The sequence below is a fragment of the Varanus komodoensis genome, unplaced genomic scaffold (assembly GCF_004798865.1).
Source record: "Varanus komodoensis strain SLA01 unplaced genomic scaffold, ASM479886v1 scaffold1, whole genome shotgun sequence".
Taxonomy (NCBI): domain Eukaryota; kingdom Metazoa; phylum Chordata; class Lepidosauria; order Squamata; family Varanidae; genus Varanus; species Varanus komodoensis.
In genome coordinates this window covers 2,796,719-2,823,416 of record NW_025335268.1, presented here as the reverse complement: position 1 = coordinate 2,823,416, position 26,698 = coordinate 2,796,719, and the positions used below count along the sequence as shown (strand labels likewise).

The following is a 26,698-nucleotide window of genomic DNA, read 5'->3' as shown; positions in this document are numbered from 1 at the left end:
CTAATAATAAAGGTCTGAGGTGGGGCTAACAGAGCTGCTGAAGATAAAAATAAAAGCCACTGAACAAGCTTTATTTTTAGGAAAGAAAGCTTTTGATTTAAGCAACTGTATCATTTTAAACTGCAAGTTGATTACCTCAGAGAAGGAGGCCTCTTTGCAAAGAAAAAAAAAATGTCAAGCTTACGTAAATTGGTCTTCTTTAGGATTGTTATGTAAGTCTTTGCAAAATGGAAGAGAGACCACTGAAATTTTTCTAACTGCCATTTAAATTACATTAACACCTTCTTGTACAGCCTGAGTGAAAGGTCATGCTAGACAAGCAGCATCTTCACTGTTTGTAAATGTCTAATTTGCTGCTCTTAAATTGCTGTGAACCTGACTTACTTAGTCCCGCTGAATGAATCCACTGTTGCAAATACTTCTGACAAGTGAATATTTGCTTAGTGAGAATCCATTGTTCTTAATGGATTGAGATGGACGTGCAGTGCGGATGCATTTTTATTGCCACGCCATCTATCTCCTCTTGTTTCAGGAGATGCAAGCAGCATAGTGAGAAAAGCCCCAGGTTTCTCCATCTGTTTTGTGGCACTTGCCATCTTATCAGGTTGGTTTGTGGGGAAAGTGCTTATGGTCAGTATTTTTCCCTACATCTGTTATAAACAAGTCATTTATATTTTATATGAATTTACATTAGAAAAGAGAGATGTGAGGAATATGAAGATACATTTAAATAAAAAAGGGGGAAATGGACCGCAACGCAACTGGATTCAAGAACTGTATGGAATGCATCTTGGCACAGCAGCTGGCATGAAGAGTTCAGCTTCACTCTCTTTTATCCTTCTTTGAAAGATAAAATAGAGAAGAGAGATATTTATTCAGCTTTAATATTATCTAACTGCCCTGATAGCCCAGCCTTTCCCCTCCTAGTGCCCTCCCAATGTATTGGACTACAGCTCTCAGAATCACCCAGCCACCTCTACCCTATTTACCTATTTTCTCCATTTACCATTCTGCTTTGCTTCTAGCTATCTTTTTGTGGCTGAGTTCCAGAAGAACAGAGACAGACCCGCTAAGGCACCAGGGTGAAGCAACCTCCTTAAGCTGGCATCATGAGGGAAGAATAGCAGAAATCAGTAGTTAGAATCAATTGTGGGTGGGTGGTGGACATTTCAGCTCTACTTCCAACTGCAAAATGCCTTGGCCAGGGGCTGTCTAAGAGGTTATATACCCAGTGAGATTGGGGAAGTGCTCGGTTATAAACACCAGTCTTCTTAGCCTTATCCAAACGTTCTCTAAGTATCTTTCCCAATCCAAGAATGAACACAGGGCCAGGCCAAATGAACATCCCCCCAATGGTGCACATGCCACATAGCCCCCCCCCCCCATAATGTCCACATAGCCCCTCTCCGTGATGTAGCACAAACAGTTACGGGGGGCCACCTCCTGGTGTCTGTGCTGCATATGCAGATAGAGGCTATGTGAAGTACACAGCCTTGCAGCAGAGTTACTGAGCATGGCCCCAAGTTGAGATAAGCATTGGTTTTACTGTTGTGTTGTTGTTTATTAGTTGTATTTATTGTGTTCTTTATAATTATGTTGTTGGTTGTTTATATTTTTAAATTTATTAACCTTTGGGCTATGGGGTGGTACAGAACTCCAGTCAATCAATCGATCAATGCAGATTGCCTGAATAGGAGTCCGCTGAATGCATGTATAAGGATGCATGTACAAGATTCTGCACGTAACTGAAAATGGGTTCTTCGAGACTCTGTGATCTAAACCATGTCTTCAAGGGGATCCTGACTTCAAGCACTGTCCAGGAGTGTATTTTACCAGAAAAGGCTGACAGGCCAGCTGTGGTCAAATCTGGAGGGAACAGACCTTGCTTCAGTTTACCATGCCCTACTGATGTCCAAACTGGACAATTGCCAAGAACATGGGGCCTGTCCTTGATACTTCAGTTAGAACAGGATATGCCTCCCCAGGTTTTGGTAGGGGCAAGGTAAGCAGATCATATAGTGTCTATTCTGCACTATCTGCCTATATTCTGCACTTCATCTGCATTGGTTACTAGTGTGCCTGTAAACTCAGCTTTGTTTTGTTTTGTTTTGTGTTGGTTTTATTTGTTTGTTACTTTTAAAGCCAGAAATGGTTTGTGTCCCAATGTCTGGAAGGATTCCTTCCCCCTATCAGCCTACTTGCATTTAATATAAGCAAGATAGCCCCTTCCCACTTTTCCCCCTATGAGAACAGTTAACTGGACCAATACAGGAAAGAAGGCCTTTTGCACAGTGACCTTACACCGGAATGTCTTGCCATTGCGGTTCCATGAGGCCCCTTATTATAGGTCATTAAGAAGGCTATGAAAACCTACTAGTTAACTCGGGTCTTCCCCAGATTATGTTTCAGTGAACTGTTCTGCATACTGGTTGTGATTATGCTATAGAAGTTTCATACCGTTTTATTGCTGGTGTCTGTTGCTTTATGAATGTTTGCTGTCTAAATATTGTAACTGTTTTTAATTGCATGAAATTTGATGATAAAAGCCAAGTTCAGGAGAGCTTCTGCCCTGAAAGTTGGCCTAGAAGTATTTTTAATAAATAAACCATAAATTCAGTATTGCTCAATTCTGGTACAGTGGATTAGAAGTCCAGGACTGCTTCCAGATACTGGAGAACTGGATGGGGCCTCCCAGAAGTTGTATTTGACCTGTGAGCCTTGTGTTCTTCATCTTTGCCCTAATGCTGAACCCACCTGAACACACAGGCCACATGCTTTGGAATCTTCTGGTAATTATTGTAATATGTTGTATATGGGACTACCTTTAAAGACAATTTGAAAAATGCAACTGATCCAGCATGCTGTCAGAGTACAAACAAGGGCCAGGCAATACGATTTCACTTCTTCATTAGTTACCATTGTGTTTCTGAGCTGAATTCAAAGTGCTGGCTGTATCCTTTAAGTTTAGCACATGGTTTAGGACTCAAATATCTTTTGGATAGCTTCATCCTATAACGACCTGATCATTGACTGAAATGACTATTTGGGGCTTTTTCTGAGGTGTTATGGGAGAGTGTCTTCACTGGTTGCTCCCTCTTTTAGAATACATTTACCAGATAAGCCATTGTCATTGACATTGATAAGCCATTTGGCCACACAAGGCCAAAATGAAGCAAAGCAAAACAAAACACCAACACCCCCCTCCACTTTTTCAGATTTTAAAAGTAGGTAAGTATTGAACTTTTGGGCAGGTCCAAGGTTCTGTGTTTTGCTGCTGGAGTCTCATAGCTTTTATTTTGTGCAGATTTTTTGGAAATTAGTTTGAATTTTATATTCTTTAGTTATAGGCAATTTTAACCACTTGAGGCAAAGATGCAGAATAGAAATGGTGTAAATAAACAAATTAAACTGACAGCTTATCCCACCTCCTTAGTAGCTAGCTTCTGCAGGTCACAGTGTGACGGTTTGCTTATTGTATAGTCCAAAACACAGGTGATAAAATTGTGGCCAACAGATGTTCTCAGTACTCAGCTCCCATCAGTGGACCATGGGCCAGATGTTTGCTCTAGATCATTCTGCAGTCAAGTACAGCTTGCCACTTCATGATTGTATTGTTTTCAGAGAGAGAGTGGATGCAGAGAGATGAGATAGTGACCAGAACTAATCTGAATCTGTAATCCAGCCAAATCTCTTTGATTTCATGCAGGTCATATTTTTGTTCTGTGCTTTCATGTCATATGTGGCCCTAACAGAGTCCTGACTGCAGGCCTATTGAGACCATGCTTAGTTTGGAGGCCAGATTGCTTCATCACTTGGTTATGCTGAGCTCTGGTGTACATGCTCCTCTAGGCAAGGCTGGTCCTTCCAATAGGCAGAGTGACTTGGCCGTTTCATTCAACGTATACTTGGAGCCAGGAAACAGTCTTGAGGTGTTGGAGAATAAACCCATATGTGCCTGCCCTATACCCCTAAGCTTGCCTGCTGACTCATGAGTAGTGAAGGATCTACGTGTAATCTTATCATTCAGCTGAGGCAGCAAAATATATATTTGGCCAGCCCTAACCTGAAAGACAGGAGACATGAAAAAGCTATGGATACTGGGTTTATGTACAACACCCAAGGAATGGATGCTTGGTTCACCTATAACATTGAGTGTTCCATAAAAAGATGATCATGCTGCTTAAGATGTTTTCCCAAATGAACACCTCCGAAAGTCCAGCTGTGGACATAAACCAAGAATGATTTAGCTCTTGAACCTTTAATAGTTGCATAGAAGATAAGGGTTTATTAGGTGTAATTTTTCAGATGCCTGTACAATAAATAAGAAGCAAAAGACATTTGTTACCTCAGGTGAAGAACAGCACCCTTTCCCATTCCATGTACAAGACCTGACTTGACTAGCAATTGAATCTTTTTTCAGCACTGGTGATAGGACCATAACTGCTACTACGCATAAGGCAGCTGGTTAGTTTATGAGATGCAGAGCAGGTCACATGACACCATCCTTCAACTCTACCTGCTTTTCTTTGTGCAGTACAAAACCCTTTCCAGCATCTGCTGAATGCTTTACTCTGTCTAAAGGTGGAGCCAGCCCTGATAAACTGTGCCTGCCAAGGTTCCTTTCAGCTACAGGATTCATCAACTAAAGAAATGTTAACTGTAAAATAATGGATATGTTACTTTACTAATATCATTCTTAAATACTGACTCTGATTTACAAATTGAACTACAGACATAATTTTAGAAATCTGTTGATAGCACCAATGTTGTATGCTTGGTTGAATTCATGAAAGCTAATTTCACACATGCATATACATCATCACTTGATTACTGTGCATCTGATGACTGGCAGGTAAATATGAGACTTTGCATCATTTGAAAGCATTGTGTTTGAGATTATATGAAATTTCTATGGTGGTTCCTCCCTTTACACATGCAAATCATCATCTGAAACTTCAGTAATTAATAGAAGAACATGCACATATCAGCCATATATCATGGTCCAAGAACTGCAATACACCACCAATTTCTCCATATGTAGGAGTTTTCCCTTTCTGTTCTATGCTTTGAGGAATACTTGGTGCTCACAATGCAATATAAACTTGTACACACATGAACCTTGGCTCAGTCATCAAATTGAAAGGAGACCTCTTCCAAGAGGTTCAAAGAAGCCTCAAGGTTGGAAAGGCAGCAATGAAGGAAGCAGAAGTGATAATGTGTGGATATTCCTCTTGGAGGCCAAGACCACGAGCATTCACACCATTGTATTCCCAATCACTGTAGATGGGTATGTTCTTTCAAGGCTGAAAGAACATTGATGCATTTGGAGGAGAACTTTGTGAATACCCTGGATTGACAGAAAGATAAACAAGTGTGTTCTGGATCAAAATCAGGCCAGAACTTTCCCTAAAAGCAAAAAATGACACAACTGAGGTTGTTATAATTTGGACACATCTTGAGAAGGAAAGTCTCACTGGAGGAGACAGTCATTCTAGGGCAAGCAGAGGGCAGAAGAAGAAAAGAAAGACCAAAGTAGAGATGGATTGCCTCCATTAAGGAAGCCACAGGCTTGAATTTTAAACAGCTAAGGATGCTATGGTTAAGATATCTTGAAGCGCTTTAATTCATAAGGTGCCATAAGTATGAACATGTGTTCAAGAAGGAACTGGGGTAGAAGAAGTAGTATAAAGCTACAGCTGGCATCCCTTCCTAGAGCCTGACAACATAACATTTTGCTAGCTACCTTGTAGCCATATGACAAAATGGCATACCAAGAGCACTGTGGATAAGTGGCAGATGTGCCTGCAGATTCTATGAAGTCCTCCAAAACAAACAGTGTATATTTGGATACATGAATGATTTAGGTGCTTATAATGGGGATGTGTGTTATGTACAAGTGGTTTAAATCGCCTGTTGTGGAATATTTCCACATACACATGTAGAGTGCAGTTGAGAAATGAATTTCACAGGAAAGAATGTTGCAGAGGTTTTAGTTGGCAGCAAAATGCCCAGGGCTTTGTTGCCCATTTATTTCTCACTTTCTCCAAGTGTTAGTTTTGTGGACATGTGAAAAGGGATGGCACGGGGGGGGGGGGGGGGGAATCAAGCAACTGTTAAGTTGCCCAATCAGCTTCCTCTCCATGCATAGTTAGTGATATCAGTTGAGTCATTAGGATATAATTACGATTGGAGTGTAAGGTGCAGTTTGTTGAAAAGCCTCTATTTATAGTGAATGAGACATTGCACTGTACATAGGAAGAAAAAATTGGTGGGTGGAGGAGTCGCAGAGAGAGAAGAGAAGTTGCTAGCAAATCAGGGCCATTGTTTATGGCTATTTATGAGAAACTATGTAGATTAACAAAGCCTCACACTCAGCGACGCAAAAATGGTACAGAAGAGATGCCTGGCAGGGGTTAAGTTCTTATGCCTGCACTGCAGCCTATTTCTGTCAACCCTGGACTTGGGAAACAAACATTTATGCTTTGTGAAATGAAAGTGTATTTTTGAAGACTAGCCGTCAGATATTTTTTGCCCTTCACACTTTCAAATGCTTAGCCTTTTTTGTAAGTTGACTGCAAAGTGCATCAGTTTCCCAGGCCAAGAGAAAGAAAGAAAGAAAGAAAGAAAGAAAGAAAGAAAGAAAGAAAGAGGGGGCAGGGGGAGTCTCTTGACAAGTGCCCATGGCATCATTGTCAAGTACATGAGCTTCAAGTAGAAGATGGCAGAAGGGTTGGCACAGAACATGCTTCCTTCAAGCCTATTACCTCCAGGGTACCTGACTCTTGAGAAGCTTTTCAATCCTTCCAAATGACGTTATTCCAAACTGTCATCTGGTTTATTTGGAGCACACTGTCTCGCAGATAAACATGCTATTTAACTGCAGGTCAAGGTACAGAGTCATTCTGCTAGCAAAATGCCTGGGATACATTAAATGGCATTGACATGCAGTGGGAGACAAAGAGAGATCAAAGTTGTCACCAGCATACATAGAATTGGTCTGCACTGGTTGCGGGGTGGGGGCTGATGCACTGCAGTATATTGAAGCATATTTTTAAAAGCGATGATATTGTTGAACATTTAAAACTATGGTCTGTCAAATGCTGGGGATTAAGGTGCTGTTTAAGATAGAACATGAAGTTCAGGAGCGTAATGGCAAATCAGCATCTTCTACATCTTGGGGAACAGCTCAGGGGCAAGGAGCTGGAAAATGTTAACTAGTCGAGATAGCAGGAAATCTGTTTATAGGCAGTTTGGTGATTTCATTTCATACAGAGAAAAAATCACTTGTCACAAATTCAAAGATAAGGATGTTCTTTTTAATGCTGGTATGACGAATTATGCAGTGGTTTATTATAGTGGTTAGTATTTTTCAAGAAAGCTTAGCATTTTGGAATGATCACTTACATTTGATAATTCCTAGTCATATGCATAGACATTCTTTGTGGATATTTGAACTCTTGAAATTCTTTAGCCAGCCCAGTTTTATGATTTTGGAAGTTAATAATCAAGTATGAATATAGCCCTGGTTTATTTATATTCACACACATTATAAACTTGCTAAATTAGTACTTCTGTCCTCACTACCTTCACTAAAGACTTCATGATGCATTTCCAGGAACAAAGGGAAGCACAATTGTGTTAAAGGACTCAGAGAACTTGACCAAATTCGGGCGTAAAACTACTGAATTCAGCCTTCTACAGTGTATTAGTGTGTCCTGCAAATGCATTTTTCCGTTAAGGAAAATAAGTTCTTAAAGTCCATTTATATTTTGCCTAAGTAACTTCATAATCAGAACAAAGTGCCTGCCCTCCCCGCAAAATGAAGCCCTCCTGTCTAAAACTATAGAATCACATTTTTGTTACAAAGAATGTGCTATAGAACTGAGAAATAATTTGCACTTTTGTAAAATCTGACCAAACATCATCCCTTACAAATGCATTTCAGGACTTCCCCCTGCTTTTGGAGATATCCTTTAATTGTCTGCTACTCTGATTATGTTAGAAAAGCATACTGTAATTGATATATATTTTAAACAGAAAACTGCACACAGAAGTTAGTTCATAAATAAAAAGCAGGACCTTAGGTGCTTCCCAAAGCAGGGGGCAGATGGGGGGAGCATAGAAAGAAAAATGATTGAAATTAAAACTTCTTTTGTGATCAAAAGGGATTTTATTGCCTTTTGCTTAATTAAATGCCTCAGAAGTGTGTGAAACATTGTTATAGCTAAAAAAATTGTTACTTTGTAAATCGTAGGGACAAAAGGCTCTACTGCAACTTTAAAGTTTCCGTGCACGTAAATGTCAATAGAGTGCCTTCTCCATCATCAGCACTAAATTCACATTGATGCCTCTTTTCTTCTCTGTATTGATCCTTCCATGAGAACGTAGATTTGTATCTGTTAATTAATGCGTCCTGAAACAGCGTTTGTATTAATCAGGCAGATAAGAAAAATTGGATGCCTGCACCCTCATGACAACCGTAAAAGTGCTGGCCCTGATAAAAATCATGGATGGACCTCAATAAAAAAGTTCCTCCTTCCACTCAATAAACTAATCATCCTGCTTTTAATTATTCGGCAGAAAGATGTGTGGAGATTGGAGAATGTGTAAATCTATTTACTAACAGCGGTGTCTGGGAGGGAGGGAGGGAGGGAGGGGCTGTCACAGGACAGTGCTGCAGGCTATGCTCTCTGTCCATCTGCTGCAGTAGAAAAACTGGTTCTTGAGAGAGAGGAGAAGGACAGAGATGCTGGAGCTAATTGAAAATATGCATTCCTCTTTTGACCCTTTCAAATTATTACTTCTGTTTCGTTTCTTTCCATTTCCGATAAGAAGTATGGTGCTGTCCATTTTCATCCTTCAAAGGCCTTTTCTAGACCTGTGTGACGATGTTGATCTTGTTTCAATGGCACTGCAAATGTCCTTTTATCATAAGGCACAAAGTGGCAATACAGAGACAGTGTCCACTTAAGCATTTCACTTCTAATATATGCTTCCCGACTTTGAATGATTTCCCCCTCTCTGTTTGTTTATTTTTATTTTACTATGCTTGTTTCAGAATGATGCAGTGGTCTGAATCTAAATTGATGCCTGTGGGTATTTCCTTTGCCCCTTTTGTTTCCCATCATAACGTATAGACACCGCTTCTATTGTAAGGAAGGATATTTAAATGAGGAGGGCAATGTGTTTAAAGATAAATGAGCAACCAAAACAGACTGTTCTTTCTGCAGGATCCTTGTCAAAGCCACATGTAAGCAGCTCCATAAACAACCAACTGAAAGCTTTAGACATGTCTTAAGACCCCCTTAAGAAAAGCTTGACTAATCCCCTTTGATGATTTTATTAAGTACTTGGTAGTTGCTGGTGCCAACTGGCAAACTGCTACATTTCACCAACAGGCCAGGAAATCGCTTCTTCACTGGCACCTTATGTGATTCATAGGATATTAGCAGTTGGAGATAATAAATAAAAAGCTACTGTAAACAGAAGCCTGAAAAGGTATGACAGGAAAGATGTTTGCCCTTAGTGATCCTATTAGGAAGAAAAAGGGAGGGGGAGCTAGAGTAAAACAAAAGCCCAACTTAAATTCATTAAGAAGCATTATTAAATTTTCACTCTCTCTCAAAAATGATGGTGTGATTACTATTCACTTGGCACTTTAATGTGCCATCCTATTATTTCAGCAGTGTGGTAGAGGCAAAAGCTATTACAGAAGTAAATTAGCATCTTTTCTGAAGAGGGTAGGTCTTTCTGAGGTTGAAGTTCAGAAAGCACTTTTGTTGTTGCTGTTATCTGCTTAATTCTATTAAGGTATCAACCCCCCCCCCAACATATTTTTTTCTTTTTTGTTACACACATACACACACACTCACCTCAAAGTGGAACTCTCACATCATCACACTTCAATCCCATATGTCTACTTATAAGTAACTGAGCTCAGTAGGGTTTACTCTCAGATAAATGTGTTTAGGATTTCTGTGTTCTCAGAAAGCCATTTGACCCAAATAATTTTAATATTATTTATCAAATCAGAGCCTCAGAGTAATCAATGTTTAGAATATATTTGAAAAGACCTATTTCTGAATACTGAAAAGGTATAATGCTGAAGATTCAGGTTGCAACAAAAGGCCCTCAGAAATTTAAAATGACCCCAAGATTAAAGGCACACTGATTCAAGTTTACTTGATGAGACTTTTATTATAATTATTTTTGTTGATTGATCTTGGAGATCAGGCAGGATGGAATCCATAGATACAGAATTATAACTTACGTAATAATAACAAGCACAAAAGTATCGGTATAATGCAGAATTACAATGGCCTAAGACCATTTTAATTATGTTTCTGTGTACTTTCCTTCCTGGTTTAGGATTTTCCACTTTATCGCTTGCCGACCAGATGAGCCTTCTGCAGAGTGCTTGGATGGAGATTTTGATTCTGGGCGTTGTATACCGATCACTTTCCTTTGAGGATGAGCTTGTCTATGCTGAAGACTATATCATGGATGAAGATCAGTCTAAATTAGCAGGCCTTCTTGACCTCAATAATGCAATCCTACAACTGGTCAAAAAATACAAGAGCATGAAGCTGGAGAAAGAAGAGTTTGTCACCCTCAAAGCTATCGCACTTGCTAATTCAGGTTGGCAGATTGGCATGAGAGCTCATGTCATTCCCCCACTCCTCTAATACCTTCTGCATGACAATTTCTAAACATGACAGCAGGAATAAGTATTTCTTAATCGTACTGCTACAGGATGATGCCGAATGGCTAGAAACAAGTTCAAATTAAGGGAGGATCTGTGATTATAAGGATTTGTTACACAGGGTTTCTAATTTTGTTAAAAGATGCCAGAAAATTTGGAAGCTATTAAAAGCGAAGATCCTTTTCAATAAACATAAATGTTGTTCTGCTTAAATCCATTTCATAATCCAGATAAGTCTAATCAGTTCACTAAAACCCAATAGAATGGATAGGCCCATGACTAAATGTAATATATGATCTTCTTCAATCCAGCTACTAAACACAGTGAACTCAATAAGTAAGGTGAACTCAGGTTTTATCAGAGAAGAGAGCAAATCACTGTTTAATCTTACAGGAACTCTTCTTTGCCATACAAATTTGATTTTTATGGTAGCTGTTTAACTGACAGATCTATCTTGTTCAGAAGGGGTTAAGAAATCAAGGCAGGCCTCTTCTCTGCATTTGAACTTAAAAGTGCTGAAGCAGTGAGCCAGTGTCTGATAAGTAAAAAAAATCGTTTGTTCTTTGTTGTTTTTGCTTTTGTGCCTCCCTAATGCTTTATTGTGGTCTTAAGTCCCTTTTAGCATTTGCATAAAGTTCATGATAGATCCCTCTTTAATGACGTGCCGATCATTAGATACCTGTGTGTCAATAACATGCTCTGATGCTATGTACCATTGACAGTCACACCGTGCCCCTCCATCTGCTTTTGTTTTGACCCTATCTTTGAACTTTATCTTGGTTGCTGGCCAGTAGTTTTCCCTTTAATTACAAGAAGGAAACTGTCAATAAAATCTGTTAAATGGGATGCAATGAGTGGCTTGAATGGGCGGACGGCTATTTGTTCAAATTCTGCAGCATTCAAGGTATTGACAGTTTGTTTTCTGGGGCCATATGTGACGATCAATCTCAGGCTGGGCTCAGCCGCGCTGAAAAATGAAAAACCAGATTGCTTTTGCTTACTTGTGGATGACGACTTGTGATTTGGCGCGGTCCTAGTGAGATGAGACCTTCTGCCCAAATTGCCCCCCCGAGATCCAAGATGCATGACTGTTTTTAGAAATAATTTTTAATTGATTTTGTAATTAACAGTTCATCTACAGTATCGATGCATGAATCCTCAGATTGATAGGAGGAAAATTGTTTTCAACAATGAAGTTGTACTTTCCTATTTGTCTTCATAATGGGATCTAGCATTTTACATTTTTAATTGGGATTTACATTCCAGGACACCCCACATAAAATGCAAACCCAAAATATTATACTCAATGTTTTCTTCCATTGATAGAAGTATACACCAGTTTTGTTATAATACATATTCTAATTCTAGTTATTGTCTCAAATCCCATCATATTTACATGAGAAATAAGTTTACTTTCTCTAAGAACCATCATATGGTATCCATATTGTTGTTGCCATCTCTGATGACTCCTGATAAAAATTATGGGCACAGAAACCAGGTACAGCTTCTATGGAAATATTAATTTTGGGATATTTTCAAAGTCATCTAACCTCTGCATATTTGGAGGTGATTGAGACAGCATTTCTGTCTGACCTGCAGAGATTTAATATGACATTCATTGAAATTATCAGCTTAGCATAAACATCTGGCTTGATTCAATAATAATTAATGCTCTTTTATGCTCTAAATCGGTGAACTGATTTAACAGTAACCTCCCTCCCTCATTCCCTCCATTTTCCACCATGCATAAAGGAGCTGTGTACATTAATATGAATGGAATATTATTAGTTTTAAAACTCCAGTTCATAATGGTTTGAAATAAGACGAAAGAGGACTGAGAAAGAAGACCGATCTGTACAGCGAAAAAGCAGTTTAGGTCAGGAGAGGAAGGACATCCAGGTGTGTTCTAACGGGGTCTTCTTTCCTAATCCCCAGTTTTCACAGACATCTCCAGCTTTGATGGGTGATGAAAATTGGGTAGTATGAAAAGCTACTGTAGCTCACACCAGCCTGAACAGCCTCTGTAGGGTTCCCACTGAAATGCAATGGTCATGAAACTAAAAAGATGTATTTGGGCTCTTTCTCAGTCTCTTCCAACTCTTCAGGAATGTAGCCTGCATTGAGAATACAACCTAGCTAAACAATGGATTCAGGTAGTGGTAGAAACTCACATTTCTTTGTCTAATATGCAAATATGTCTTAAATATCATCTGATCTAATGCAGCTTTTCCCAACCTTTTTATTTTGGAGGAATCCTTGAAGTAATTTTCATGTCTCAGGGAGCTCCTGCGTAACAGTAGTAACAATGCTCTATTTATTTCAGTTTTGGTGCACTTGTTTCCAATTAATTTAAACATTAATCATCATTATGCTATTATTGAAATGATCAAATAACTCATGCATGTGTTTGTATTATAAACACACACACATGAATGTGAAAACACAATGTTTATTTTTACATTATCTTGCAGAACCTCCAGCAAACTTTCATGAGCCCCAGGGAGAACCCTGGTTAAGAAAGGCTGATCTAATGTAACCATTTCCAACTGCATATTATTTGTTGCATTCTATCCCACACTGCCTCCAGAGAGCTCTGGGTGGTATACAAGGACCCTGCCAGTACAAATTAGGCAGGCACCAACTGTTGGGGGATGTGCCACCTGCTGAAAACATTCTTGTTCCAGCAAGTGTTCCCAGGAATATACTGTTGTTTTCAGTAGAAAATAATAAAATAACATTATTTTATTATGGTTTTCCACTGTATAGTTTTGTACATCCCTTAGACATTTCTTTTAAATTAAGGTAATCATGATTATAATTATTGTAATATAATTATACAGGTTCTCATGGGAAAAATTAGGGTAAAGAGAGTAACTGACCAAAATGTTCTCCATTCTGGTTAGTGCAGTTAGTTCTACCCATAATTAAAGAAGAGTCATTAGCAAAACAATGACCTGATTGCATCCAACACCTTTGGTAACAGCCATAATCAATGGGTTTACTTAACCCAACATACTGGCTGTTTACTTCCACTCTTTATATAGGAACCCTGATTGGCTATTAAGAAATAAAACACAAAACAAAACCTGGCAGTGGGAGGGAGAAATCCAAATCTTCACCTATGTAATAAGAAACAGTTGACATCAATGAGTGCTTTCTTTACTCATGTAGAAGAAAATGCTTTTGATATTTTCCAGTGTGTGCATGTTCCGATTACTCCAGGCATACAAGCAAGTAAACTGTTTGCAGCAAAATAAAAGGTGTTCTTTCCTTCTCTTCATACTCTTACTAAGTGCTCCCATGTATTGATTGGGAAACGCCAAATGGAAGGATGTAGGTTCACAGGTTGGTTGGCTTATTTTTAATTATTTCATCAAGCACCAGTAGTTCATACTTTCAGGACAGAGGCTTTTAAAAAGGCTTTGCATTCCCAATCAGTTCAAGTGCCAGCAAATTTCAAATTCATTTTGCATACCCGATCTACTTTCTTTTGTTGATTGAAGCCTTTTAAAAAGCTGCTCACTGTACCACTAAAAAGAAGAATTGTAGAGTTCATATAAAGACAGTGTTTAGGAAAAGCTGACACATTTCAAGTGGATTAACCTGGCAGGCATAAAGTGGGGAAAAGATTAACCTAAAGATTCAGTACTTTCTGTTGGGGTGGCGGCCTGAAGACATGGTAGGACAGAGGGCATTGGTTATAAGACTGGTCAGTACTGAATAGGTATCCTGAAAGAACTGAAGTAAAAATGCATGGAATAGGCAGATGTGAAAGCAGTATATAACATCTGATAGCTGACTGTCTCTAGAACAAGATTGGTCAAAGTGAAGAGACTTGCCAGTCCGGGTGCTATAGGGAGAGGTGAGCCTCTATTGGCTTTTTATTTTACCAGCCACTGAGTTAGCAAGCTGACGAAATCCTTCTGACCAATTGCATTGGTAGCATCCAATGTAGCAGACCCTGGGGCAGCAGCTTCGTCTTCTGGTGAACTACCAAGGGATTCCCGTGCCTGGGTAGCCCAGTCCATGACTACCTTCCCCCTTTAGCTCTACTCGTATGGAAGATATTGACAGTAATGCCTTGCTGCTGTACAGCTTGGAGTCTTTTTATGCATTGGGTGGCAATACTCTTGCAAGTATGCATATCATCCAAAGATAGGACTTCTCTTGTGTCATGTAATAATTTTATAAGCTATAGATAAGAATACTGACACAGATCCTGGTATTTTAAAGACCATATTATTCAGAGACTATAGATAAACAAACACTTAGCATGCAAACACTTACAGGACAAAAGGAATGAGCAGGTCTTGCCAACCAATGAAGAACAGACAAAGCAGGGCAGCTTCACTTCTTGCAGTTCAGATATTCTGTGATATTGGTGCAGTCACTGAAAAGGCCCTGCCCATTTCATCATTGTCTGCTGTGTCTGGCACACTAGATAGGAGTGTGACACAGAGAAGGAAATGGGAAGATTAGTATGGTTAAGGAAAATCCCTCAGTAACCCTGCATCTGCATGATTTAGGGCCATAAATGTCATCACCAGGTCTTTGAGTGCAATGTATGCCTCATTTACAGATGTTGACAAGGGGTACAAGCAATGTCATCTTCTACTTGTGACACTCACCTGTTTTCATATTGCTTCTCTGTCTTTTTTCTTTAACAATAAAAATCCTTAGGGGGAAAAAGAATGGTCATATAATGCCTTTCATTTGGAAGCATCCTATTTCTCATACATATGACTCCTGCAACTCAGCAAGAGTAACACATTGTTTGGGATATATGAGAAATGCAGAACGTTTGACCAGAGTTTTTCCAGTATTTTATTATTTTATATATTCAAAGTATAGACTCAAAGACACAAATGCAATCTGAAACCAAATTTGAATTTCTGAGCTTGCAGTACAATTATCAGAAGAGAGCACAACAAAAAAGTATACACATAAAAAAATGTAGTTTTGACAAAAATGTACAAGCATACTTTAATCAGTGGAAGAAACTTGTGTTGGTTCAAATGCTCTGTGCTAAGGCTAATCACAAAAGCACATGAAACCTTCCCAAACGTTTGTTTGGTGCCATATTTATAGCCTTTCTGTTGCTAGGGTTTTTATTCACCTAGCCCTCTTATATAACATACATGTATGTCTCAGCTTTTAATCCATGCTTTTATTGTGGTTTAACTTTAGTAGTGTTTATTGTTTTGTATATTATTTTCAGGTATATGCTGGTACCTTCTTACCTGAGAGTAATTCCTTAAGCTCAATGAGATTTACTTTTAAGTGAGGCAGCTATATAATAAATAAAAGAAATCCATAAATTATAGAAGCAGATTTGTTCTGTTTTACTATCTGTTTCCATACTTTTGTTGCGCAGAGAGCTCTTTCAGCTCTGCATGCCATTTTTATGGAATACCACTTCAGGATAATATTTCTACATTTTATTTCTGTAGACCTTTTGTAGACTGTAGAAGCCATGGCCAAATCCATGTGAGGGCCTAATCCAGCTTTCTGAGATTCTTCAAATTATCCTTCCCTAGGTCCCTCCCCTTTTCCCTAAGTGCCAATCATTTAGTGATTTCCTGACTTTTGTGTGCTTTTTTCCCCATTCTAAAAGAGTGACATACCTCAAGGCTTAGATACTAGCGGTTAGAGCATTAAAATAGGCCGGAGGTTTATATATTTTGACACCATTCCATTTTGCCTTTGAACATGCTTGCTACTGGCCTCTGAGAGCTTTTCTGAAATCCAGTTTGCCCCTCATGCTGAAAGGAGTATAGCATTTGCCACAGCATTTAGTATGTTCTGTTCATTGGCATATTTGTTCCCCCTGCTCCCCCAATTACAAGGGTACATGCATTGTAAAAATACTCCCCATGTAGTTGTGTGTACTGTCTCTTGAAGGCTGCTTTTTTACAGTGTTACTCAGTCCACTACTTGCATAGAAAGAAGCCCTGTGGCATTCAGTGGTACTTACTCCAGGGTATAACTGAGTGTAAGATTTCAGCTTTAGTGTGCATGTGTTACATCAGTGATGCAGAGTGGGGGTCAGGGAAAGATAAATGAACTGCAAGTTGAGGTATTCTATTAATGTTTACAGTGCTCTGTAAAAATGTGGAAATAAAAATGGAGCAATGGAGTATTTCTAAAGCATCAATGCCAGGTAGCTGAGAATTCCAAAAATCTATAAAGATAAGTGGGTGAGGAAAATTTTGAAGGAATTCCCATTGTGGTAGATGACTCCAGATTCAAGGGGTTTTGTTTTGTTCTGTTTTGTTTTTAACTGATGACCTGCACTTACATAATTTCCTGCTGTAAAGTAATGCATGTTGGAGCAAAAAAAAAAATCCTGACTTCAAGTATAAACTGATGGGATCTGAGCTAGGAGTGACTGCCCAGGAAAGAGATTTTCCGGTGGTGGTGGACAGCTCAAAGAAAATGTCAACCCAGTGCACTGCTGTTGTGAAAATGACAAAGCCCATGTTAAGCATAATTAGGAAAGGGATAAAACTGCCAATATCATATTGACCTTACACAAATCTATGGTGTGACTGCACTTAGAATACTGTATACAGTTCTGGTCACTGCACCTAAGAAAGGATATTGTAGAGATGGGGAAAAAGTACAGAAAATGGAGCTGTAGTATCAAGTGGCGGGAGCAACTGTTTAGCTCAGAAGTAAGAGGAGACAGGATAGACGTGTACAGTATCATTCCTGGTGTGGAGAAAGTAGACAGGGAGACTTTTTCCCCCCCTTTCTCATAATACTAGAATCTGGAGTCATCCCATGAAGTGGATTGGTGAAAGATTCAGAGCAGATTAAAGGAAGTACTTTTTTACACAGTGCATAGTTAAATTACGGAATTTGATCTCACAAATTTGATGTAGTGATGGCTGCCTATTTGGATGGCTTTAAAAGGCGATTGGACAAATCACTGGACAAGAAGGCCATCAGTAGCTACTAGTCCTGATGGCCATTTGCTACCTCCAGATCAGAGGAAGTGTGCCTGTGTACTCCACTTTCTGGTGAATATGAGTGGAAGAATGCTCTTCCACACCTGCCCTATCTGTGAACCACCAGAAGTTTTGGCCTACAGCTCCTATGATCCGTCACAATTGGCTATGCTGGCTAGGACTGATTTTTTTTAGGCCAAAAAATCTGGAGGGTCACTAATAGACCATCTCTGTAGTCTTGTAATTGCTTTACAAATCTGTGGAACAGCAACAACCAGAACTGTGGTCAGTTCTGTTTGCCTCACTTAAAAAATGATATTGTAGACGTGAGAAAACGGCAGGGTGCACTGCAGATCCCTGATCATTTGGGGGGGGAGGGGGATCATAGGTTTCCTAACCAGCTCATATTTTGTCAGTTTCTTATCTTGATTTTTCCCACGTGAAGCTGCAGTCTTCCATGAGCTAACCTCAGCACATATTATTCCATACTGATGCTGAAAGTCACCATAGTCTTCTTAGGTTTCCACCAACCTGAATAGCTTGGTGTCAACATCAGACTTAGATACATTAATGCCTATCCCAAACTCCAGATCCAGATCAAAAATTAAATAGATTTGATCCCCTCATTGGGGGTCTTAAAATAGTTCCCTTTATTGGCAACAACACTCATTTTATTCCTACCCTCAACTTCTCCTTGTTCAATACATTTCTAATCCTTGAAATGTTCTGTCCTTATTTTGGTATATTTATTTTAGGTTTCTGTATGAAATTGTACTACTTTTAATATTAAATCATTACAGAGTATTCATCATATAACTACATGCTTCTTAGGGTGTGTGTTCACTGTAACTCAAAATTATTAAATGGGTGGAATACTCATAGGAATCCATTATGTGTAATAACAGACAAACTATTATCAGGATCAATAAAATGTGCTAAATGATCCAAACTTGTACATAATTAAGTACATTTTTCAGAGCAGGAATGGTAGCATTTTTCGTTCTTTTCAGTTTTCACATTTATTTCGTAAATAATAAACCCTATTTGTCATTAACCTTTTTGTTGCCAGAATTGCTTTCAGGAGATATTCTTCAAATATTGATTTATTCAAAATATGTCCAGAGTTGATTTCTATAAGAAATCAGACTAAAACAGTGGCACTTAAAAACAGCATCTTAGACATAACTACTTTAAGAACACCAATGGTCTTGCCTTTTATCTTTTTTAAGAAGAGTGGGTCCTGCTCCCTAGAGCAGCTTGTTATCCAAAAAAATCAAAACAAAAAACCAAGTTCAAGAGGCTTCCTCAAGAGAGTGAGCAAACATGACCTGTGGTAACCTGTGGAGAGAGAACTCTCCCTTGGCAACCTAGTTGTTCTCCATTGTGGGCCTGCCCCACAGCATCCTAGATGCATACGATATATGGATGTGTATATGGAGAAGCAGGGTCTGGTTTGTCATTTTCTCATGGATAAAAATGACACAAAGTTCCCCTCACCAAACTTGGCTTGTTTAATGCAACAAAATAAATGGGGAGGCACTGGGAAGGCTTACAGCTCAGTGGCAGAGCAGGTACTTTGCATGCAGAAGATCCTGAACTTCTAAGCAACACTAGAATGATTCCTTACTGAAGCCTTGAGACTCCCGGCCACTCAGATGGACAATATTGGGCTAAATGGTCTAACCCATTATAGGGCAACTGTGTTCCTGTAGTAAATGCTGTTCTGTGTACAAGGAAAGCTGATCTATAATTTTGCTTACCTTAGCCATGGCATTCTCATGCCTATTTTTCCCTTCAGGAAAACAAACAAAATTGGAGGTATGAATTTTAATCTGGAAATGGTGCAGGTAGAAAAAGTGACCTCTCAACTCCCAATCCTAACCAATCCTAATTCTTCCTTGTCTTACACCAGCTACTATTCCAATTTAAAACTATATGGTGCAAGAATCTGATTATAGGTTTGGACCCCTGCTGTACTCATTTTATAGGGAAAATCAGTCCTAGACAAATTCTAGAATTGATTAGTGAGCATGCCAAGTGGATCACTATTTCCTGAGTTCCTGCTTCAGCACTATAGGGCATAACAGTGGATTTGGGAATAATCCTAGGAAATGAAAGTGCATTTTGTTGTTCTTTCTGGAACACCATCTACGTGCCACTAGACGCAAATGGTGCATGTTGCCTTGGCAGTCATATGGGCCAGTGAGGGGCCACTGTGTGTTCCCTTGAAGCTGCCTTACATTAGCTCTGTTTAGCTCAGCTGCTTGTTGTCTCACAAGCATCTGATTGGCAGAAGTTCTTGGAGATCTTAGGTCTCCAAAGTGTTCCTCAGCTCTGCATCTGGAGAACCTTTAGACATCCTGAAAGCAACTCACACGTCTGGTATGGAGTGGCTAGTTTCCAAAATTAAAGTAGTACTATGTCAACTCCACTCTCTGAACTTACTGAAACTGTAAAGCAGATGCAGGACTTTAGAAAACCTTCTCTTTGCACATTCATGATCAGTGCTTTAGTGCACTCTAATGCTTTCAGCTTTCTGCATATTTGAGAAATACATTTTGAAAATGTTCATGCAAGGTTTGGTGCCTGTTTCTTTATGTAAACCAGGCACACTTATAGGAAGCAATTACATGTTCATAATTACATCAGAGACCCAAAAAGATTCCAGAAGGTCAATATGGTTATAAGTGGGTAATTATCTCACTTACTCATAGGAGAGTCCAGAAAATGCTGAGTAAATTCATGCAAATCCACCAACTATTATTTGCTCTTTCTTACCACAGTGCAAGTTACACTCCAGAGTGCTGGCACTGTAATCCTGCTTCCTGGCATGAAAACTGAAAACGGCTGTTGCTCCTTTTGTTTTGCAGATTCGATGCACATAGAAGATGTTGAAGCAGTTCAGAAACTCCAAGATGTCTTACATGAGGCACTGCAGGATTATGAGGCTGGGCAGCATATGGAAGATCCACGCCGGGCTGGCAAGATGCTCATGACTCTGCCACTGCTGAGGCAAACCTCCACTAAGGCTGTGCAACATTTCTACAACATCAAACTGGAAGGCAAAGTCCCCATGCACAAACTTTTTTTGGAAATGCTGGAAGCCAAGGTCTGACTAAAGTATCCTGGGCCTTCCAGTTCTGCACGCTGAAATTTTAATGAAAGGGAAAATAAACAGGAAAACTAGGACAAAGAAACTTTAGCAGTTAAATTAAGGAAACTAAAATGACTGCACTGATACTTAGCAGCAAGACTGAGAAGCAGCACCTCTTTTTATTCTGTGTCTTATCTGATACAGTTTTCCTTCTTCATTTCTCTCTTCTTTTACTGTTCTTATTTCTCTTTTCTTTGTGATTTTTCCCCCTTTGCTGCTGAATATTTTGAAAAGAGGTCTCTAATAGAAGAGAGATGGAAGCCAGGCCTGCCAAAGGATGGAAATCCGTAATATGGATGCCAGTGAACTTATTATGAACCACAATACCCCAATGACAAAGGAATCAAAAGAGAACCACCGTAACTAGCAGTACAGTACAACACGATGAACTGACTGAATGCAGTATTAGGTTTCACAAGAGCAGCCTCTAATTAGATGACTTCGATGACGACGCATTGGCTGCTTCTTATCATTGCATTTCCATCTAGATCAGTTACAGCCATTTGATTCCTTAATTGTTTTTTCAAGTCTTCCAGATATTTCTTAGGTTAGCTATGATGTAAATTTTTCAGGGAATAGTTTGAGCTTTATTCATTCATGCAATACTAAAGAAGAAAGATAAATAAATACTGCATTTTTTTGTGCTGGCTTGAACAATGACGAACATTTAATGAAGGACAAATGAATCCTGATGGAAGATTTTTTTAAGCAATTGTTTCTGTTCTTCTTACTAATGAAAATTTTTTTCTACCAGCTTTACCACTTTTCAGCCATTTGTTAACGTGGGAATTTATCTTACTCGAGCAATAGTTGAAGGGAAGGTGCATATTATCACGGATGCAATTTATGTTGTGTGCTAGTCTGGTCTAAGACATGCCGTTTCTTCACATGAGTTCCAGTTTATACCTAAGTGTTCACTGAAACAAAGGATTAGATTACACCTACAATATGTCTGAGTAGTCTAACATATTAAGATGCCATGTCAAATAGAAATCTAAAAAGGAGTTAGTAAGTGCTTCTCCGTGGCCAAGATACAATTGCTACATGATACCTTGTGTTAAGTAAAGATACAGCCTGCCATTTAAAAAATTGTGGACTATGTAATAAAGTCCCACCCACCCCAGTTACCAGTAAGGCAAATTCAAATATCAGAATAGTCAGCCTCTGACCAAATTCAAGAACTTAGCACTTGTACACATTATTTATTAATTTAGAAAAACTTTATTTGGAGTAGATTGCCATTTTTAAACAAACAGCCTTTTCAACTGGTGTTGTCACAGCATGAAAGTTGGTCAGTTTCAGGACTGTTAAGAGGTGTAATCTAATGTATAAACCAATTAGATGCCCCCAGAAAACTACAGTCGCTAAATAACCAATAAACAGTAACCTCCATCAAACGCTATACCAATGTACCAGTGTTAGTAGCTGCTCCCTGTACTATGTGAACAACCTTATTGTATGTACACAAATGTAATTAAAATTGTAATCCTAACAAACAAAAGAAATGTAGTTCAGCTTTTCAATGTTTCATGTTTGCTGTGCTTTTTGGAATTTTTTATGTTGCATTCAAAGACTGTTGTCTTGTTCTTCTTGTGGTGTTTGGATTCTTGTGGTGTGTGCTTATAGACACAGGGTAGAATTAGAGACAATATTGGATGTAAAATTCCTCAGGAGACTACAGTAGTATATTCTATTCCTTCTGGTAATAAGGTTCTTCCTAGTAATAATTAAGAAATTGAAAAGAAAAATCCAACCAAGTACTCATTATGAACAGATACACATTGAAATCATATTTTCAAAACAAGGGATAATTTCTGTAACAGTTTATTATAGAATACCTATGTATAGCTTAGAAATAAAACTTTGAATATTTCAAGATTATAGATACGTCTAATTTTTAAATGCTGTAAATATAGCTTTCATCCAATCATCTCAGATGTTGTTATTAACTTGCTCAGTGTTGTTGCAAAACCATTTTTTTAATGCAGACACGTTTCCAAAATTAATGCTAATTGTGTGCTTTAAGCGAAATACAGCAGGTTGATGTTACATCAACCTTGTGCTAGAATACTGTGTATCTCTCATTAGCTATATGGGATTCTCTCGTAGATTGTGTTTTTCTCAGTAGAGAAGTGACTGTCGTGTGATCCTAGATAAATCATCATTAGCAATTCATTCAGTTGGCCAATAACTTGAAATTAATAGTGTGATAGGAGTTTGGAAATTGGCATGTCCCTTTTGAAAAATGACAAAACCTTACAACTCCTGGGGGGAAATGGTGCTGATTCTATAAAATTATTTATATATGTAAGAGTGCAGAATAATTATTTTCCAGAAAATTTGTGCAGGGTTTAAGTTGCTAGTGTTAACTATACTATATATGTATATATAAATATCTAATATAAATATTGTTTTTGCTGTATCACATTGAAGAACTTGGGTTTCCAGGGTCAATAGCCAATCAACACACTCAGAAAAGAAAAATACAAAGATTTAAGAAAGATGGAATGTGTAAAAGGAACACAGTGCAATTTTTACTGTTGGATTTCAGTAATTTTCAGAGCTGCAATGAACAAATATCTCATGGCTGTACAAATGTTAACTGAAACATAGATACACTGCACAGGCATTAGAATAACATTCATCTTAAACCTTGCTGAAAGAAATTTTCACAACCACTTATTTAATGTGAAGTATTGGGGAAGATTTCAAAAGGTGTATGTTTTAGCATAACAATTTTCTTAGGGGAATAAAATCCATGCAGAACTTCTCCTGCACATGCCATTGACATAAAAGGTACAGTGTTAAGACCTCTGTATTTTTGTTTGGTTCCCCCATTCAGTCCAATGTGCAGAAGACTCTTCTCATGGATTGTACCCTGTGCAATTTTTTTCCTTCTCTTTTTTTTTTCCCTTTCTTCTTATTTAAAGCAATATGATTGTGTGACTCCTGGAAGTTACACATTTGTTTCAATCAAATCAGATTGTTGTATTTATTCCACTATTTTGCATTTAAATGCTAACATAAAAAGATATAAAAAATTAAAACTGCTATTTTTCTTATGGAAGAGAAAATGGGTGTTGGTAATTGTATTTTAATTATTTAAGCGTCTCTGTTTACCTGCCTAGGAAAACACTTTATGGCAGTCTTATTGTGCAAAGATCGCAAAAGAGAGGGAAAACTGAATTAAGCTGCTTATTATAATCCAGGAGTTGCATAATAACCAGTAGTAAAAACACAAATGAAAAAAAATCATGTCTATAGCTGTAGATGGGCTTCACATCTGTAAAGCAATCAACTGTATATTTTTGTGATGTGTATCATACTGTGTGCTCCAACCAATGTCCATTTGTGTAAATGTATTTATTTTATATTGTATATATTGTTAAATGCAAAAAGGAGATATGGTTCTGTAACTCCAATCAGTTCAGATGTGTAACTCAAATTATTATGCCTTTCAGGATGATGGTAGAGCAATATTAAACAAGCTTCCACTTTTAATTGCTTTTAATTTTTGCGTTGTGGATTTTGTTTTGTTTTGTTTTATTTTCTGTATCGAGGAATTAAATCACCAAGCACCATCTTTAGTAGAGGAATAAGGCTTTATACCCTTAAGCTAATGTTGCTGCATGGGTACATGCTATATAAAAACTTGTCAAAATGAATTTTGGTGTGTTATAGACATTTTACATACTCTTAAATATGCAGAGTGTCTCTTAACACATTAGAATTCATTCTGACAAGCACTTCTTTACTCTTAAAACATCTCCACATCAAATCATGTTACTGAAAATCATTGCCTCTCTGTCATAAAAGTAAAGTTCTCCACTCATATTCATACATTCTAAAACTGACTCTTTTCTTTCTTTATCAACTTAAATCTATTCCACCTACACAATATGAATGGGTTTTTGTTAATTTAGACGTTGTGTTTTTAAAGCAAACCAGCGTGATGTTCTAGTTTGCATGATTATTGTAGCGGACTTGCTGAAGCCGTGGTGCATGCTGGCACATGCCAGGCACAGTCTGAATAATCTCCTGCCCAAATGCAGTGTGTCATGCTGTCCAGACTGAGGCGGCATGGCTTGTTTGAGGGAGAAAAACCCTCCAATAAGTCACTGGGTGTTGATGGGGTTGGATAATAGGAAAGGCACATGCTTATGCAAATAGCCTGTAACGATTGTCCAAACCAGGTCCATCTCTCTGATTTGCAATAGGAATTATGAATTACAAGCCCAACGACTAGAGACGTAATAAGGTGGATTGGTGTTAATTTTGATTATTAGTAATTCTGTAGGACAATAGAAGAGCTTTGGTCCAGGCTTGAGTCACATGCGCTGCTGCTTCTTGCCATAGGCAAATTCTGTTCTCAGAAGACTCTTCCACAGCCATCACACAAAATTTAATTTTGCTTTTAGCCTATCCCAAATTCCATGATTGAGCTTGGTCCACATGCTTCTTCTCTTTAGCTGTAGCTCCTCTCCAGGGAATTAGATCACCACAGAAGTAAGGACTGGGGTTCAGCCCCCCGTCTTGCCCTCATCCCTTAGTAGGACCAACTACCTCCTGACAATGGTATGCTGTGCTTTAAATAAGGAAGTAGAACATGGATCAGAATTTTGGATCGTGCTATCATTAACATAAACCACTCATAAAAATGATCTATTCATTAGTAGCGGAACAAACCATATCCCCCAGTTTCAAGAAATCTGTTGCCTTCTGCAAAAGAGGCAATTATTTTTCTCCCTCTTTTGTACAGGGGTGGTGAATTTATTCAAACATTTAATGAGTGAGAGGTAATGCTTATGGCTCTCAGTAAAGTTGCTGAGAGTGTTGGTGTTATTTCTTTAAAGTACTTTTAAACATGAAAATAATCTTCCTTGGGCAATTTTCCATTGTGCCCAGCTCCCTGTGTCTTGGATATACCCAAGGAAGTACGTCTTCACAGAGCATCTAAAGGACAGGGAGTGTTTGTATCCTAGAATCTGAAAGGATCTCCTTTTAATACCAGAAAAAGAGTCTCACCTGGCTTCCTGATTAGGCAACTTTCCCAGCAGGAACTGGAGAAATGAAGCTTGCAAGTTCAGGATGCACCTGGTCCCCACTGGCACAACTGGCGCCGACAAAGCTGTGAGCAAGTTCCCCATGCTTGCAAAGGTTCCTTACTCCCCAGTCCATAGGGAAACAGCCACTGCAGGAGCCACCAAAAGGAGCAACCATCCAGCAGCAAACGCAACCTCTGCCTAGTTCTTATTTGCAGGAGCTGCTCCTGCACGCCAGAGACTCTGGTTCAAAGGCCTCCCCACAGTTAGAAGGAGCAGCAGCAGCCACTTCCCTGCCCAAATCAGGCAAAGGAACCTTGGCAAGCAGAGAGCATGTGAATGCAGACAGGACAAAATTCCACACAAATACAAGTGCCAGCCTGCAACCATTTCTCAAAACATCCCACATCTTCCCCAAAAATTTCAAGTACAACTTCTTTTTTTCCCTTTTGCCCCCTTAACTGGTCTGTGTGTGTATCTGGCACAACACTGATCTTAATTTTCTTTTGAGTGTAACAGTAAAGCTTCACACTATTGTTGAAAATCTACTTTTCTCCATGGCCCCTCATCATGATTTGCATCCAGTTCTCAAATGAGACACAAAATTGAACAGAAGCCAAAGAAAAACAAACCATGATTAAGTATATTTACTTCATTTGTAAAATATTTGTAAAATGAGTGTATGTAGGATTATCACAATTTAAAAAAGAAAGGCACTATTATGAAAATTTGTTGTTAAAATCAGTGGAAATTAATAATAGCTAAATACTATTTCACACTGTAACTTCCAAATACTCCTAATTAGATAACTTGCTTTTTCATTAGGTTGAAGTTTATAATGGCAGGGTTT

The 26,698-nt window shown here is 38.6% G+C and overlaps 1 protein-coding gene across 12 annotated transcripts in view; it reads left to right on the top strand.

Moving 5' to 3' along the window:
* Positions 1–24,307, top strand: part of ESRRG (estrogen related receptor gamma) — a 637,351-nt gene extending 613,044 nt beyond the window's left edge. For all 12 annotated transcript variants that reach the window (XM_044426675.1, XM_044425928.1, XM_044425845.1 and 9 more), the window contains 2 exons: positions 10,369–10,638; positions 20,523–24,307. In XM_044426675.1, coding sequence (XP_044282610.1) covers positions 10,369–10,638; positions 20,523–20,767 — 515 coding nt within the window. In that variant the 3' untranslated portion in view covers positions 20,768–24,307. The remainder of the gene's footprint in view (positions 1–10,368; positions 10,639–20,522) is intronic.
* The last annotated feature ends 2,391 nt before the right edge of the window (positions 24,308–26,698 follow it).